At 38.8% G+C, this 16,943-nt stretch overlaps 3 protein-coding genes across 4 annotated transcripts; 1 reads left to right on the top strand and 2 right to left on the bottom strand.

The window, feature by feature from the left end:
• Window positions 1-493: 493 nt before the first annotated feature.
• On the bottom strand, window positions 494-4,143 carry zdhhc24 (zinc finger DHHC-type containing 24). Its single transcript, XM_056770318.1, has 3 exons — window positions 3,442-4,143; window positions 3,031-3,308; window positions 494-1,248 (listed from the first exon to the last, which is right to left on the bottom strand). The coding sequence occupies exons 1-3, from the start codon at window positions 3,744-3,746 to the stop codon at window positions 956-958; spliced, it is 876 nt and encodes a 291-aa protein (XP_056626296.1). The 5' UTR covers window positions 3,747-4,143; the 3' UTR covers window positions 494-955.
• A 149-nt stretch (window positions 4,144-4,292) lies between these two features.
• Window positions 4,293-12,134, top strand: LOC130438410 (uncharacterized). 2 transcript variants are annotated; one of them, XM_056770317.1, is made up of 11 exons: window positions 4,293-4,784; window positions 5,114-5,161; window positions 6,228-6,384; window positions 6,492-6,575; window positions 7,643-7,811; window positions 7,909-8,406; window positions 8,532-8,685; window positions 8,810-9,469; window positions 9,572-9,745; window positions 9,838-9,872; window positions 10,746-12,134. In XM_056770317.1, exons 1-11 carry the CDS (start codon window positions 4,708-4,710, stop codon window positions 10,844-10,846), a joined length of 2,157 nt encoding a protein of 718 aa, XP_056626295.1. In that variant the 5' UTR covers window positions 4,293-4,707; the 3' UTR covers window positions 10,847-12,134. The 2 variants fall into 2 exon arrangements, with proteins under 2 accessions (XP_056626295.1, XP_056626294.1); XM_056770316.1 differs by having other exon boundaries at window positions 7,909-8,436.
• Window positions 12,135-13,608: 1,474 nt separating this feature from the next.
• Window positions 13,609-16,594, bottom strand: foxa (forkhead box A sequence). The gene is made up of 2 exons (XM_056770140.1): window positions 16,424-16,594; window positions 13,609-14,673 (listed from the first exon to the last, which is right to left on the bottom strand). The coding sequence occupies exons 1-2, from the start codon at window positions 16,478-16,480 to the stop codon at window positions 13,609-13,611; spliced, it is 1,122 nt and encodes a 373-aa protein (XP_056626118.1). The 5' UTR covers window positions 16,481-16,594.
• Window positions 16,595-16,943: the final 349 nt, after the last annotated feature.

The following is a 16,943-nucleotide window of genomic DNA, read 5'->3' as shown; positions in this document are numbered from 1 at the left end:
TAGACTGGAAGGTATTTGAAAATTTAAGACAAGATTAAAATAAAATGTAATTGCATGTAAGGCCTATATGTAATAAACAAATGACACTAAAGCAGATCTTTTAAGCAAAGATGTCCCGAAAAAGGGTTTCTAGGGTTTTAAATCAAAACTGAGTACCTTTCTTATTTTAGGCAAAAAATCATTAATACAGTATTTATGTCATGAACTACTGTACACCTGTAGTGTAGAATACTGGTACCAGTGTGAACTGAATGATGAAACAAAGATCCTATTGGGTTACATTTAAACATGACACTAACAAATGAATATATATATATATATATTGTCATTTAGCTACTGTGGCTTAGTGTCTAAAAACGGTTTTCTTGATTTTCTGAATTGCATAAACATAATTTCAGCATTGAAGCTCTTCATACGTAGACATGAATTCTGTCTATAATAAAATGAAAAGATTGATTTGAAACTTCAGATAAGATATAAACCATATTCAGTGTCATAGAAATAAAATCATTTTTATTGAACTCAGAAAAAAAATCATAGACAGCTGGCACATAGAACATTCACATTTGTATTAAAATATTATTTGGCACATCAATCATTGTTTGAAACAACAAGTAACATAAGGAGTGTAAAACAATTTGAAAAAGTTATCTTTACAAAGAAAGATTTTTTGCAGTAGTATTATAGCAAAGATTGCACAAGTAAACAAAAAGGCAGCACATTTAATCAACATCCACCATATTTAACACAGATTAAAATTAAGACAGTAGTAGAGAAAAACTGTAAAGCAAATGTACAAATCAAAGTCCATTTCTTGCTGGTTTTGGTTTAGTAGGGAGCTGGTAGCAGCTGGGTGGAAGCACAGCATGCAACCACAGCTTCAGGCTCAACAACATGCCACTACATCAGCTGAGCCAATAAATTCTATCGGCAATGAAAAATCATCGTATGCTCTTTACTTCCTGGGCTCTAATGAACCAGTTATCTTGAAGTTTATGCCATCCCCAGGCAACGGGGAAGGAATCAATGGACAGAGCCAACAAATGTACCAGTACTTGCCCATGTATTCTCTGATGTTGGCCAGCACTCCTTGGTTGTAGGGCCGGCGTGTGGAATACCACTCACGAGTGGTCTGGCCCCTTACCATCAGAACCACATGAAAGAAGAGGAAGGCAGCAACCAATAGGAAGCCCAGTACGCAAGTGTCGGCGATGAATGCAAAAGCAAAGGCCCGTGTCGTCACTTGCCCTTTGACAGGAGAAAAACATAGATTTAGAGGTATTCTCATTCTGGAGTCATTGTCATATTTTTATTCCCTGAGGACCACCTGACTTTTGTGTTTAATTTTTTATTAAAAATCATTATATTTAGACCTCTTGTTGCATAAAGTATTTATTTTTCCAGATATATTAAAGTCAGTCAGGTGCCCGATTACGTAGTATTTCTGTAGTCAATACAGTCCCCCAATTTCGATCATGAAATTCCGTTACGTTACGTAACATTTACGCATTAGGCAGACGCTTTTATCCAAAATGACTTGCATTGCATTATCCTATACATTTAGACATAGGTATGCGCAATCCCCTGGGATCGAACCCACAACCTTGCATTGTTAACGCAATGCTCTTACCACTGAGCTACAGGAAAGCTGTAACAACTTTTCTTATTCCCTTATTTGTTTTTTCCCCGGAAAAGCACACCCGCACATCAACCAGCGAGAGCGAGTGAATTAGCACGCATCAACCAGCAAGAGCGGGAGAAAGATCACGCCCATCAATGTGCTTTGCAGAAGAAAGTTTGTTTGTCGTTTGTAAAATTTCTGTGTTTTGTTGGCAATCGGCGTGTACGTGCATTACGTAAACAACACAAAATTATTGTGAATCAACAGTTATGCAGGGATAATGCAATGATGTATTGTGTGCGTGTGCTCAATTTTTCCGGGGGACCCCAAAAACTGATGCACCTGTTTGGGACGCGCTTCACTTTGTCTGTTCAAATTCGTTAGTGGAGTTGTCAGCCACATTGAAGATAATTGCTTTATAACATTATTGTAACTTTCTTAACGTACGTCCGTAGGATATTATTAGCCTGTCGATATGAACAGTTTAACAAAAACGATGAGACGTAGTAGCTGCTCGACTTACTTAAACAAGTGTCACTATAAAAAAAAGTTTAAAGGTTTAAAAAAATGATTAAAAACTTATTCTAGTCGACATAGTCAATGTGGCTGACAACTCCACTAACGAATTTGAACAGTCAAGATGAAGCGCGTCCCAATCAGGTGCATCAGTTTTTGGGGTCCCCGGAAACACTTCTGTTGTCGTCCGTGCAGCTTGCAGCACGTTTCTGTGTTTGTTTGCGTTTCGAGTATTTGCAGGGCATGTGTCGCCAAACTAATGGCGATGCTTTCTGAATTTGCTTGTTTTTTTACGTTTTCTTCTGTTGCAGCGTAGTGACACCTAGCGGCCACCGTACATTTAAGTATTTTTACTTGAGAAATAAGTAAAAGCGCACTTCATTTCTTAGGTACTTAAGTATTAAAGGTAAAACATAACATGCATTTATGAAATGTAATGGAGTAAAAAATATGGCACTATGCTTATGTGAAGGAAAATTTGAAAGTAAAACACTGATGAAGCTCCTGAAAATGTACTTCAATACTGTGCACTTTTTGGTAGGTCACAGTTAGTAGTAAATTGTTTTGGCCCGCCCAATAAAATTACCCGTGACAAAAGTTCTGGCTATACCCCTGCTCCAAAAAGTAAAGAAGTCAACATTTTTCTTGAAAAAGGTAAAACACGTACCATATTATAAAGAAATGCTTGTTTAAAAAAGCATTCTGACAAAACAGACTAACTCTTACTCCATCTATGGAGCAGTATGGTGTCTCCATAAGCTCTACCACCAGAGCAGACCGGGATCCTTTGAATTAATCGAGTCATTTTGCTGCTATACTTTTACGACTCATTCGATCAATGACAATTGAATTTCATATTACATTAGCAGTGTTTAGAACAGACCCATACTCACCAGAGACAAACATCAGCCAGGGCACCAACAAAAGCATGACACTGTGAAACGTGACACCCTCCTTGAGGATTACGATGAAGACTTCGGCATTCATGAATACCGCATAGAGCAGACCCGCCCACATGAAGAGCAGACAGTTCAGGAAATACCGGTAGTTGCCGAACCCGACACACCGGCCGAAAAACACACAGTGATGATCACGTCGCAGGACACACACGTTGCAGTCGTAGCAGTGTGAGCACCGCGGCGGCGTGTGCGTCTCGCAGGTGTAACAGTACCTGTGAAAGAAGATGAAAGTTATAAATGACAATTGTTTAAAGAACTGCATTAATAAATGGCGCACCAGTTCAGTTTGTGGCTCATGTAGAAAGGTGATTCAAAAGCATAAAATAGTTGATCAAATTAGTCTACCTCCATCCTTGACCCAAAACATCCCCGCCGAGAAACACTCCACGAATACTCGGGTTCGTTTTCATAAACAGTGACGCGTTCCAGGTTATATTCCCCAACATGAAGTACTGAGCGAGGAGATGCATGGCCTTCCATATCTTGGACCACTCGGTCTTCTTCTGCGCTTGTTCGAGGGGAGCCTCGACCAAAACAAGATAGCTGACCTCCGCGGTGATCGAGAACACCAACACGGCGTTCAGGACGATAGGCAGACGGCTACTGGCCGCCTCCATCTTATCCCAAACTTTGCTCATAAATCCGACCATGTTTCCTTCAACTCACCTGGTACGTGAGACGCAACTTTAATCTATACACTTACGTCACCTTCAAAGCCACTTAAGTCACGTTTGCTCAAATACGACAACTGGGAGACACATTGACGATCCTTCGGAATTCTGGCGGTTAAACGACATTTACGAAGACTGAAACAAACAGACTCTATCGTGATCGATATTACATCGATACCTGTGATTCGTACGACAGTGACAACAACGAGCGACGTCTATAAGTTATATACAATCACTTGGTTTCATTTACATCTCTTAAAGACCTATCATTGCATTCAATGTAGTTTCTGTCTTTGCGCAAAGTATTGTCTTTGTGGTTGTCTAGCTGCCTTTAAATAAGAGCTGCTGGTGTTGCTGTAAAAACATTTGGCTTAAGACGTGTGTTGCACCTGAAACTGTCCCTCTGTCACAAGCGACGAGTTTAAAGTTCCATGCGGAATAGGGTGCGTTTACTTGTTTTATATTTACGTTCGTATTACTTGAAACAATCGATTTATTCAAGTATCTAAAGGGCGAGATGACTTAGTTTCAGTTTATTTATGTTGAAAAAGAGAATACAAATTTGAATGGTTTTCATCAGCTGTTTACTATTAAAACCATTACAGGAGGTGGTGTGTTTGCGGCCTATTTTAGTAGGATTTAATAACGTTCTACTGGTTCCCATCTGTAAGATAACACACAGAACATATAACACACAAAACACATTAGAGACCACACAGCTTCCACATAAACCAATACCCACATTATTTCCAATTATAACCCATAAATCAAGAGTTGTTAAATATGTTTTCGGTTTATTGAATTGTGGCCTTGATAATAGACTAGCAGGACTTTCCTTTGCCCAGCCCTTTCTCTGATCCCTTTCACAAGTAATCCTTAATCTCATAATCCGCATTGGTGGTTGTTGTGAGGGCAGTTTGTCTTTCAGTGCGAGTTCAACATGACATCTTTAATAAAGAGCGAGGAGGAGCGCGCTGACAATTATAAAAGAATGGGATACGAACATCTACAACACAAGTAAGTGCTCGTGTGGTACGTTATGTTGTGCTTTCTTTTATTTGTCCTGCTCCCCGTTCATTTTTCTGTCTCAAAATTGAATTCCCTCAAAACCTGTAGGCCTACTCCAAAGGGCATCTTTATGTCCAGCCTGCTAGTCTTTGCCAGGATATTGTAAATTCAATTGTAAGTGGTCGATAAATGCTATTTATTTGTGGTTATGCTGTTACCGGGGGGAACAGAAGAGGGCAGCATTTAGTGCCAGCCTGTGAGATCTGACCAGAGGTTGTGATGTTTTCTACTCTGTGCATTTGACTCTCTTTTACTTTCTTTCATCAATGGTAATGCAGTCAGTGGAGGATGAATGATCTTCAGTCACAGCAGAGAAATCACCCTCTGTAAGAAAAAAAATTCTTTCTTTCTTTCCTTTCTTTCTTTTCTTTCTTTCTTTCTTTCTTCCTTCCTTCCTTCTTTCTTTCTTTCTTTCTTTCTTTCTTCCTTCTTTCTTTCTTGAAATCACCGTCTGCAGAATTCTTTCTTTCTATCTTTCTTTCTTTCTATCTTTCTTTCTATCTTTCTTTCTATCTATCTATCTATCTATCTATCTATCTATCTATCTATCTTTCTTTCCTTCATTCTTTCTTTCTTTCTTTCTTTCTTTCTTGAAATCACAGTCTGTGAGACTGCAGAATTCTTTCTTTCTTTCTTCTTTCCTAACTTCCTTCCTTCGTTCATTCTTGAAATCACCGTCTGTAAGACTGCAGAATTCTTTCTTTCTATCTTTCTATCTTTCTTTCTATTTATCTTTTTTCTTTCTTTCTTTCTATCTATCTATCTTCTTTCTTTCTTTCTTTCTTCCTTCCTTCTTTCTTGAAATCACCGTCTGTAAGACTGCATAATTCTTTCTTTCTTTCTTTCATTCTCTCTTTCTTGAAATCACAGTCTGTAAGACTGCATAATTCTTTCTTTCTTTCTTTCATTCTCTCTTTCTTGAAATCACCGTCTGTAAGACTGCATAATTCTTTCTTTCTTTCTTTCATTCTCTCTTTCTTGAAATCACAGTCTGTAAGACTGCAGAATTCCTTTTTTCTTTCTTTCTTTCTTTCTTTCATTCTTTCTTTCTTGAATTCACAGTCTGTAAGACTGCAGAATTCTTTCTTTCCTCCCTTTCTTCTTTCTTTCTTTCTTTTTTCCTAACTTCCTTCCTTCGTTCATTCTTGAAATCACCGTCTGTAAGACTGCAGAATTCTTTCTATCTTTCTTTCTATCTTTTTTTCTATCTATCTATCTATCTATCTATCTATCTATCTATCTATCTTCTTTCTATCTTTCTTTCTTTTTCTTTCTTTCTTTCTTTCTTTCTTTCTTTCTTTCTTTCATTCTTTCATTCATTCATTCCTTCATTCAGTTGATTGAAAGTTGAAAGTCAGTGAATGATTTCTGATAACATTTGTTGCACTGTAGCAGTAGGGCTGCTTGGCTGCAGGGTCGCTGGTTGGAGGTCAGTGAGCAGGAGCACAGGGCTCAGCTTCATAACCAAAAGCTGCTGCAGGATTTTCAAAGAGCACAAGACACACTTGATGATATGGTGGCCCGCACTGAAGCCATGAACACTATACGGGTCAGCAGTAACACAGCACTGCTTTCCCACTTCTATCGCTTTTTGCATTTGTATTACTGTGTAGATCAAGCTCTTGTTGTTGTTAATGTACCTATGCTCTTCAAAAGGTTCAGTATGAAAGGTATCTGGAAGAGAACTTCCCACGATGGCAACAAAAGTTAAAAGACATGCGAGTTTCTGACCAGTCCAAGGTGCTTTTTTTCTAAACAAGCTGTATATGGGAATAATAGAATAAGAGAGATTTATCTTTATTAAGATCGCCATCACACCATTAGACACATTTTTTACATTAGTCTATCAACTGTCATGATTCTCAATGTGAGACATGGCGTGAGAACCCAATTGCAGGCAGACACGGACGGTATAGATGGAACAAGGGTGTTTTATTAAACATAAAACATGAACAAAACTAAACAAGCAAAACAAAACCCGCGAGGGGGAAAACAGACAGGATGAAATATAAACTTTGACAGGAAACACTGACTAACTAAACTACGCAAACAAACACTGGGATACAAACACTAAACTAAGACTTACTAGATACGGGGAACAGGAACACGAGCAGCATACAGCTTACAGAGCATAACATCAAACAGCATAAATACATTCAATGCACGAGCAACGAGACAAAGAAACATGAGGACTCTTTATAGGGGAGGTAATTAACACTAACTATGAAACAGGAGGGTTGGGCAATGACGCGACTTGAGGAGAGTATGGAAGACCGCAAGGGTCAAAAATATCTCTCCTCACATGAAACAGAGGATTCTGTATGATTCCACCTCAAAACCAAGAAATACCTGACAAGGAGAGGTGGAACCATGACAATCAACTGTCCATAGACAGTTTTGGGTTGCACATCTTTGCATCAAAGAATTGATCACCAAGACATTAAGATTTTTCCTTCATTTATGTCATTGCAAACCTGCATGACTTTCTTTCTTCTTTTTTGAAGAATGTTGGCAACCAAACATCACTGTACCTCATTGACTTCCATTGTATGGACACAAAACCTCTGGGAAATTTTATCTCAAAATATATTAATTTGTGATTCAAAGAAGAAAGAGTCACGTTTTAAATGACATGATGGGGAACCAATCAATGACAGATGTTTTAGTTTTAGTTGAACTATCAACTTAATGTTTCTTAATCCAGTCAATCTTTAAATATGTTTTGATTTGTAATTTAATAATAATAACTATTATTATTATTATATTTGTTTACAGTTAATTTGGATACATGTTTGTTTTCTACCCAGCAAGTACAGAAACACCTTAGGAACCATGTTGATCTGATGGGTGAAGACCAAGGTATAAAGGCTCAACATAGGTCTCAAAGTACAGTTGACCCTATTTCCATTCATTTTCCATATCTATCTCAGCTTCCAACTTGTCACACTTTGGCAACCACTCTTCAGACAGATAAAGGTCAGTATGCCAATTGCTTACAAATCCATGCTGTCTTTACGCAAAGTGAATTCATATTCTGTATTCTTAATCTCAATGATCTTTTACCTATTTTTAGACACCAGGCAAAATGCTGCAAGATGCAACCAAAATGACCATGCATACCTTCCACCCACATGGTTAACTGGCCCACAGCAATTAATTTCAGGAATCCCTCAAAACAACATCCTGAAAGATCACAAAAACTTTCATAACATTCAAGCCCTGAGTCATCATTTGTTACCCTGCGATCGACACCATCTCCAGTCGCACTCTCCAGTCCAGCAAAATTCATCGTCCATAAACCAAATGCATCAAAACCCATTGGCTGATAAAAGACATACAGGTCACTTAACTCCTACTGGTGCTTCCTGGCCACAACTTATATTAAACCCCATGGCATGGGGAATGATGGATGTGTCGAACCCAGGTGTGGAAAGAACCCATTGCAGTGAAACAAGCCAGGAAAACACAACAAAAGAAATGTTAAAACCATCAGAGGAGAGTAACCAGAGATTAAAACACAAGAAGAAGGGAAGAGAGCGTGATAACTTTTCCGAGCTGGACTGTAGACCAGGTTTGTTGTTTGACACTTTTAATGAAACAGGTTAGCCATCTTTATAGGAAAACATGAAGTTTAGATGATCAAGCCTTCGTGTTGTTGTCTTGTTTAAAAGTCTGTTTTCTTTTTGTTTGATACAGTGCGTCTGTTAATAGACGATGAAGACTGTAGTGATGGACGTGCTGTTTCGTCCAATGTTGTCGAAGACCCTGGTTTTAGGTTGAAGGAGAGGAGAAAGAAAAGAAGAGACAGGACAGAATCACAGTCCACAGCGAATGGGAGGATATCCCAGAGGTGAGGCAGGAGAACCAAACTAATTCACTTGCTTTTTATCAGCCCATGGAAATTGGAGACAGAAGGTTTTATTTATATTTGATCAACGAGAAACGCTTAATTTGCATCTTCCCATCTGTTTTAGTTCAACCACTGTGCCACAAGATGCTTATCTAAAGAAAAGTAAAAAACTTCCAAAACCGTCAACAGCAGAGGAGCAGGATAACATCAAGGAAGCCACGATTGCACACACTGATACTAATGTAGTGAAACAAGTCGAAGAAGATGATGAACAGGAAGGAAGTAGGAGCCATGAAATAACTCCATGTAATGCCGGCTCGGACAAATCTGATGGAACAGAACTCAACGAGAGGAACAGCGGAGAAGAAGATACAGAGGAAGGAGAAAACAGTCATGACCTCTTTGCAGAGAAGAAAATAAGTGAGAGAAATGGTATGGATGAACGTGATGAGGAGATAGAAGGAGGCAGAGATGACGAAGAGGAAGCAGAATTGGATGATAAGAGGGGGAGTGATGGGAATAGAGATGAAACTGACCACAGTGATGGAGAAGAGAGAGAGGGTGAAGAAGATGTAACAGACAATATACCAGATTCAGATAGTGAGGAGGAAGCAGACAAACCAGAGAGAGAAATGAATAAGAACAGTTCAGAAGATGAGCGAGTCAAAGAGGCCAGAGGAGCTGGAGGAGGAACTTTCAAAATCGCAAGAAATGATGAGAATGAAAGTGACGGGGAGAGTGACAACAATGTTGATATATCGGAGAGAAAGGTTACAAATAACAGGTATGTATGCAGGTAGCATTTTATCATCTTATTCGTTTTCAACTGTCTGTTTTCTGTTATGAACTTTCTGTTCAGTGGAATAATATTATGTGTTTGTGTTAGTCTTAAAGAGTTGTATGGAGATTACGAGACTGATGAAGATGATGAGATTGTGGTCGAGCAAGCATACTACTGGACAAAAGATTGTTTATATGAACAAACAAAAACAAATGATGATGATGATAATGAAGATATTGAAGATCTTCTTAACCCACATGTCAACTCCCAAACACAACAGTGAGTTTCTTTCTATATTCCATGTCATGCAATATCTGTGGCGACAGTCAATTATATAAATATTATCACCAAAACTGTATTTATTCCTGTAGGGAGGATTCTGTGGAGAAGACAGACCAATCAAACGGTACGTTTTCATTTTACTCATTTAATCTAATACATTTGCAGCCAAAGTCTACAAAATACAAAACATGTTGAATTCAAGACTAGTTGTTAAAGACCGACAGAGTTTAGTCGGTATTGACAATCTTACTTGCACTTTTTCTCAATGAAATCCTAAAGTGGGGATTCAGGATTGTTATTCGTTATGTACCTTACATAATGAAGCGTTATGTTTTCTTACCTTAGAATGAGCAGTTTCTATCTACATACGCCGCGGGTCCTCTTGCATGGAATGTTGTTGCCATGTCGCCATGTTGTTTCTACATTATCCATAAAGAGACAAACTGCTCTACAGAACTCATTTCGTCAGAACGTTATCTCATTTGGGAAAGAAGCAAAAATGTGACGACATCTTAATCCTCTCTCAGCCCCCATAGTGCTATAATTGTGCTGGTTGTAATACGCAACTTCTCCTCTAGATGCCGCAAAAAATGACACAACGGTCCTTTAATAGGGCTGTTCATTAAATCACATTTTAATTGTGATTATGACTTCTACATTCCATGGTTAATTGCGCATAATCGTGACAATTTTAATGTTTTTATCGCAAGCAGAACATCAACATGTTCTTGGGATTGAGCGTATAGATGGAATTCTTTGAAATTTAGTGCCACAGAAATTCAACAACATCACATTATAGCATATATTCATGGGCTTTAAAATGTAATATAATATAATATGTAGAACCTAAATCCAAACAAGACAGAATCATCTCAACTAAAAACCCTTAAAAAACTTAAAAAAACATTAAAACTCTAAGCGAAATAATTGTGGCAATAATTTAACCCTTCATCATGCAGCACTACATATTCATGTTACAATATCTGTTTCTACACAGATTTACTATCGGATTCAGAAGATTTACCAAAGAAGTCTTTTCCAGCGGCCACAAATAAGCCAGCGGTGTCTGACGATGAGTTTGATCACTTCTACGATTAAACCACAAACTACAACACAAAAGGAGAACAACGTAAAACAACGTTGAATGAATGCAGCAGACAGAAGCTGCAGTAATTCTATGCTTTCATAAAATGGGCAAGGTGCACATGCTAAACAACAGCCGCCGAGAGACCAGAGAGGCACAAGGCCGAGCGATGAATAGAGGAATCAAATTACAAAGGGATGAAAGAGGAAGAAAGGGATAAATAGATGCTGGGTGTCCCTCATCTCTTTTTTTTTTGTTATTTGCTGGTAGCTTATCTGACTGTCCTGAAAGAATCGTACCACTGTCACTGTGCAAACACAGGTGGATCGGCTCGCCTGATGGACGCCCAGATGAAGAGAGAATAATAGAGGAGATTAATAGAGAAGTGCAGGGGATGACGTTAAATGCACTGCTTAATGTGAATGGGACGTTATATAGAAGTTATATATCGCAAAGCTGTAATAGCATCACTTGCATTTAACAGAAAAATGTTGAATGTGTTTTCATGTCTTGTGGGGAATCAAAGTTTGTCTTGAATTCTTTGGCATTCATTTAAATGTAGCATGAGTTTGAATGCTTTCTCATTCAGATAGGGAGCGTGGCCTAAAAGGAGGGGTTGAATGGGGGGTTCAGGCAGAGATGGGAAGCTAAGGGAAGGAGTACAGGGCTGTCACAGCCTCTGAGTGATGGCTATTTGAACAGGCATATTTACCCGAGCCCTTGTGAAAGGAGATGGAGGGAGAGCAGCGGAGCCGTGCAGGCACAGACAGGCAATAAAAAGCCGGCTACTGTGTAAACAACATGGTCCGGTCTGTTCGCCTGCAGCCATGCCAACAGGGCAGCTTCCACTCTCCAACCAATCGCATGCAGACTTTTGACAAGTGAGACAAAAAATCCATCAGATGTTTGACAGATTGTTTAATAATATATTGTCTTTTCATCTGTTGAAATACTTTTGGGTAGGTTTTTTAAAAACTACAGCAAAAAACATTATGCATGTGGATTTTATTAGGCATACATATACAGCATATACATAATAATAACATAATTCATTAATCTCGAAACCTGTATTTGAGTCTTCTGTGAAACAAAAAAAAGATTTTGAGAAAGTGGTTTTGTGTCCATACAATGGAAGTCAATGTTATTTTAGTTGGTTAACGTTCTTTAAAATCTCTTCTTTTGTGTTCTGCAGAAGAAAGAAATTCGACATGAGTGTGTATAAATGATCAAATAAATGTTCTTTTTCGGAGGATCATTGCTTTAAATATTGTACGTAAAAAAATTTAATGCTGTTTTGCTAATGTTTTGCTACAATATGTTGCATTTGAGAGATAACCCAATGCGATTTTGAATTGAGCGATATATAACTGCTCTCATCTTCAGTTCTGCATGCAAATGAATAAATATGTGTCACGCTGTTAACTTCATAAACTGAATTAGTTTTTGAGTAACAAACAAACTTACTTTCACTAACAATCACAATGTCTGGCACACCTGGTAGCACTGCACCCCTGCCACAAATAAACACAATCTGCATCCACAGCTGGTCTACCGATGACCGCAGACGGCATCTTCACACCCGAGAAGTTCCAATTCACACCCTCTTATTCTTGGAACTGAATACACACTTGCCTACACTTATATATTTATAAGCTCAGGAAGTCTCATTCATCAACCTGCTTTATGCAGATATTAAAAGTAAAAAATGTCACCGTGAATTCTGAAGTATCAGATGAAAAAGATCGCACCGTTCCAGTCAGCACCCTAAAAGCTCATGAACTCCCTTCATCTCACCTTCTTTCTCAATCTCGGACACACACTGAGGGGTCTGTGGCTTCTGTTCAGATCGCTGTGGGTGTCCCTGTGTCGCATTGTTAAGAAGACACAGCTTTGGGGAGGTCCACCATTAAGACCAGTGTCTTCCTATTGTTCTCATGCACTCAAACACAATCCTGCTTACCCAGGAATCAAAGGTTAGGCTAGGCGGGATGGAGGGGGTCGCAACCTTTTCTACTCTAACATTCATCCCAGTGAGACGCCAGCCACAGCAAACAGTCACAATCTTAGCGTCACGTCTGCACGCTATCCATCTTAACATCCCAAGATTGATCGGCCCTGGTTTTCGGACGTGTACTTCATGACTATAGTATGCATTTGATGTCGGTTTGTAATCATCTTTGATGTTGTGCTAGAAATTGTATTGGAAACGGTGATGCAATATATTTTTAATAATATTTTCTAGGCGTATTCTGTTGTTTTTTGGCTGAAGAGGGTTCAAATGTACATGTTTATTGATATTTACATTGATGAAGGTGTTAAATACTATTCTTAATGTGGCGATGGTGTTCAGGTTAGCGTGAGGAATGTCACGCCAGGGCAGGAATGATGTTTATCTTTCTCGATGTGAGCAGGACAATGCCTCTGTTGAGTTGATTGTTCCCCCCAACAACCTCTCGAGGAATTCAAGAAATGCAACAGTAAACTAATGAGTGTGTAGTTGTACCACACATCACAAATACAAATGTAACAACCTTTAAGATGTGTAAATGTTTAATTAAAATGTATAGCATAAACAAAGAGGACATTCATCTCGAAAGATTTCCATATCTGTTGAATTTTTCCAAAACATTTGTGCACAATACAAGAAATTCTTCAGCATCAGATAACAGATACTTGTCCAGCTATGCAATGTTCGTGAACTACTATATACAGCAAAAATATCTAAATAGAAACAAATCATTCACATAAGAACAGCCTACAACGTGCTGACAGTGGATCAGGTGGAACTCAAAAGAGGTGCCGAACACATATTAAATCCAGAGTAATACACAGAGTCTCCAGTATACGAGGATTCCTCTCTGTTTCTAAAATAGCTGAGGTTGTGAGGATGAGACTGGCTGTAAACCGGGTAACTCACAGGGGACTCGCAATACTGAAAGTCCATGAGCCGTGGGACGGTGATGGGGTGTTGGATGGCTAGCTCGCTGTGCAAGCTGCTTTCCATAGAGTTTAAGGGCAATGGCTGTAGGTTGGGGCTGGGCATTGTCGGGAAAGGTACACTCAGAGGAAGCAGATGTGCTGAGCTTTCTGCAGGCTGGGGTAGGAATGAAGCATGCGATGGAATTAGATGCTGAGGAGAAGGTGCGTTTGGAGCAGGATAGGAAGCCGGTGGGTTTGAACGAACTGGTGTGGAGTCAGTTGGATTGGGCGGAGCAGGGGACTTTACGTCCACCTTTTTTTTCTTCCCTTCATCTTTCACAGCTTCCCCATCTGACTTCTTTGAATTTTTCGTTCCTGAGGGCGATGTTGCTTTCTGACACTTGAAGCGTTTCTGGCGACGCATATAGCACCCGTTCTCAAACATGTTACCCGAGTCTGGGTGCAGCGCCCAGTAAGAGCCTTTCCCCGGCGAGTCTGGTGATCTCGGCACGCGGACGAAGCAGTCGTTGAACGAGAGGGAATGACGGATGGAGTTTTGCCACCGCTGTTGATTCTGTCTGTAATAAGGGAAAAGCTGTCGTATCCAGTCGTAGATCTCATTCAGAGTCAGCCTCTTCGCCGGTGACTGCTGGATGGCCATGCAGATGAGAGATATGTAGGAATAAGGAGGTTTGGCGTGGCTTAAGGTTCGCCTGTAAACTGATTTCAATTCCGGGAAGTCGGAGTCGCTCTCATTGTATCCTTTTGGGTTTGGTGGAGGCAGTATTCCAACAGGACTACCGATCCTGGCTGTGTCTCCCCCAGGTGCGGAATCACATTGCGGGCCGTAACTTTGAAAGTGATGCTCTGGAGGAGAATATCCTCTGGGTCCCAATGACAGGCTGTCTGCTCCATAATAAACCTACAAAGATAAGTAAAATCAGTGAACAAAATCAGGATTATAAAAAGTGAACGTGTATTTATTTGTTTCTTAAAGTAGTTATTTTGGCTAGACCCTCCTCAATGACTAACATTGGTGTTAGTTCATCCAATCATAAGACATCATATGTGACCCTGGATCACAAAACAGTCTTAAGTAGGACAGGAACATTTTTAGTAAAAGAACATTTCTTTTATGCCAAAAATCATTATGGTATTAAGTAAAGATCATGTTTCATGAAGATATTTTGTACATTTCTTACCTTAAATATAGAAAAACTTTATTTTTGTGAGCGGATGACTTTCAACAGTGCCTCTTATTAACAACTTCAAAGGCAATTTTCTCAATATTTAGATTTTTGGTGTTTTAAACGGTTGTATCTCAGCCAGGTATTGTCCTGTTCTAACAACTCATGCATCAATAGAAACCTTATTTATTCAGATTTAAGATTATGTAAAAAACTCAATTTTGAAAAATTTACCCATAAGACTGGTTTGTTATCCAGGGTCACATATTATGGTTAAAATCCTACAATCATAATAAATGTGAAAATATAATAAATAATAGAGATATAAAGTCGGCTAAACAATTTTTAATTACATAAAATTGAAATAAAAGTAATCTTTTTATGCATTTTTTTAAACTATAGCCTATTTACCTACTTTTTTTTCAATACACAGGCCTATTTATCATTTAAAATGTTTATTTCAAACTTTACTTAACAATATTTTTTTATATATTTTGTAATTATATACTTCAGTTAGGCTACATAACGCCTATCAAACAAAAAAAATGTTATGGGACAAATTTGCCCATATGGGCTATTTACAATACATATCAGATGCTCTTTGATGTTTTGTCAGTATGCATTATTATTTATATAATCGATGTTAAACCCAGTAGGTTGCATACAGTAAATATTCAACCACTGATTCTTTCATCAGCGTAAACAGTTTCTCGTTGATTCCCTTTTTTCATCATCAAACCTTGCCTTGCGTAAAGCCATGTAAATGTATTCTGACCACCCACCCAGCCGATAACCCCATTATCCGGCTAGTCCGGCTATTCTTCTCATCCTTGTTTTGTCTCTTTTTAAGTCACTCATCGTCCGCCTTTCTTCAATCTCATGGCAGAGGGTGTGACAGAGGGGTCGCGGCTGCTGTTCTTTCCCTCATGGACATCATTCCTAATAATTCGGCCCTTTCATGTCGGAACCCCGCATTGGTTTGTCGGACCCGAAACGCCCCTCTGGTTATGAACCCGTGCTGGGCCGATTGAAAGTTATACGCGAGTGTCAAAGTGCGAGACATCTGACACAATCACAGAGTCAATCAATTAACTCGCGCCGGACCACACGCAAAAATAACGCGCGTGAAACATTTGCGTGATAAAATTAACGTAAGAGCGCGATAAAGATGAAAGAGATGGGACCTATATCAAGGTTTTAATAGCCTACTGAAAAGATTTCTTCAGTCCTGATCTGGTCTGTTTTAGGTGGTAAAATGATATTTGAATGAACACGTGTGATGAAAAAACATGGAAAGTGAAAAGTAACGTTTTACTGGATTGAAATTTAAAGCTACACTAAAGGCCTTTTTGTAACATGCATGTAAACACAACCTTAAATATTTTAAAGAAAGTTCTAGGCCTAAATATGAATAATTAATATAAAGTATTATAAATTAACAACTAACGAAACTAAATTAAAATGTTTCTCTAATACGCAACATACCTCGTTGGAGTATGACATCCACTGATGGCTTCTTTCCCGTTTCACTTCGTCAATCATGTCTTCAATAGTTTAACTATACAATATTAATATTTAATTGCAAAATCAATTCCAGAGTGGATTGAATAAACAATATTTAAACCTCAATGAGTATCGCTGAGTGTTTAAACACCCAACAGCAACGTGTGGGAACTGCTTTATGAATCCAGTCAGGCAAAGTTAGGAAAGTGCGCTGCTCCACACAGATTGAGTCACATATAATGTGTGCTGATCTCCCGCCCTCTGTCCAGCGTCCTGCCCACCTCCTGCCCTCTGTCTACACATCAGTCTGCAGACAACATGGGACTTTTATCAGATCACTTTAATACACAAAAATGCAGCCTACTTTCGAAAACACTTTAAGATAAAAGAATTCAACAACGACAGATGGTAAGTAGGAAAAATGACTAACTTATATAATATTTTTCCTTATGAAAAGAGAAATAACAATATTCAAGAGACTTATGAATTCAAATGGAGTTTC

The sequence above is a fragment of the Triplophysa dalaica genome, chromosome 16, assembly GCF_015846415.1.
Source record: "Triplophysa dalaica isolate WHDGS20190420 chromosome 16, ASM1584641v1, whole genome shotgun sequence".
Lineage (NCBI taxonomy): Eukaryota > Metazoa > Chordata > Actinopteri > Cypriniformes > Nemacheilidae > Triplophysa > Triplophysa dalaica.
This window is presented reverse-complemented; position numbering and strand designations above follow the sequence as displayed.

Bases quoted from the DNA above. Each gene is read 5' to 3' on its own strand.
- zdhhc24 (XM_056770318.1), bottom strand. From the start codon at position 3,746: ATGGTCGGATTTATGAGCAAAGTTTGGGATAAGATGGAGGCGGCCAGT. The intron at 3,309-3,441 runs GTAGACTAATTT...CTTCTTTCACAG, and splicing joins GTTTTGGGTCAAGGATGGAG to GTACTGTTACACCTGCGAGA. The intron at 1,249-3,030 runs GTGAGTATGGGT...CTCCTGTCAAAG, and splicing joins CTGGCTGATGTTTGTCTCTG to GGCAAGTGACGACACGGGCC.
- LOC130438410 (XM_056770316.1), top strand. From the start codon at position 4,708: ATGACATCTTTAATAAAGAGCGAGGAGGAGCGCGCTGACAATTATAAA. The intron at 4,785-5,113 runs GTAAGTGCTCGT...ATGGTAATGCAG, and splicing joins TACGAACATCTACAACACAA to TCAGTGGAGGATGAATGATC. The intron at 5,162-6,227 runs GTAAGAAAAAAA...GTTGCACTGTAG, and splicing joins CAGCAGAGAAATCACCCTCT to CAGTAGGGCTGCTTGGCTGC.
- foxa (XM_056770140.1), bottom strand. From the start codon at position 16,480: ATGATTGACGAAGTGAAACGGGAAAGAAGCCATCAGTGGATGTCATAC. The intron at 14,674-16,423 runs GTATGTTGCGTA...TTATCTTTGTAG, and splicing joins GGATGTCATACTCCAACGAG to GTTTATTATGGAGCAGACAG.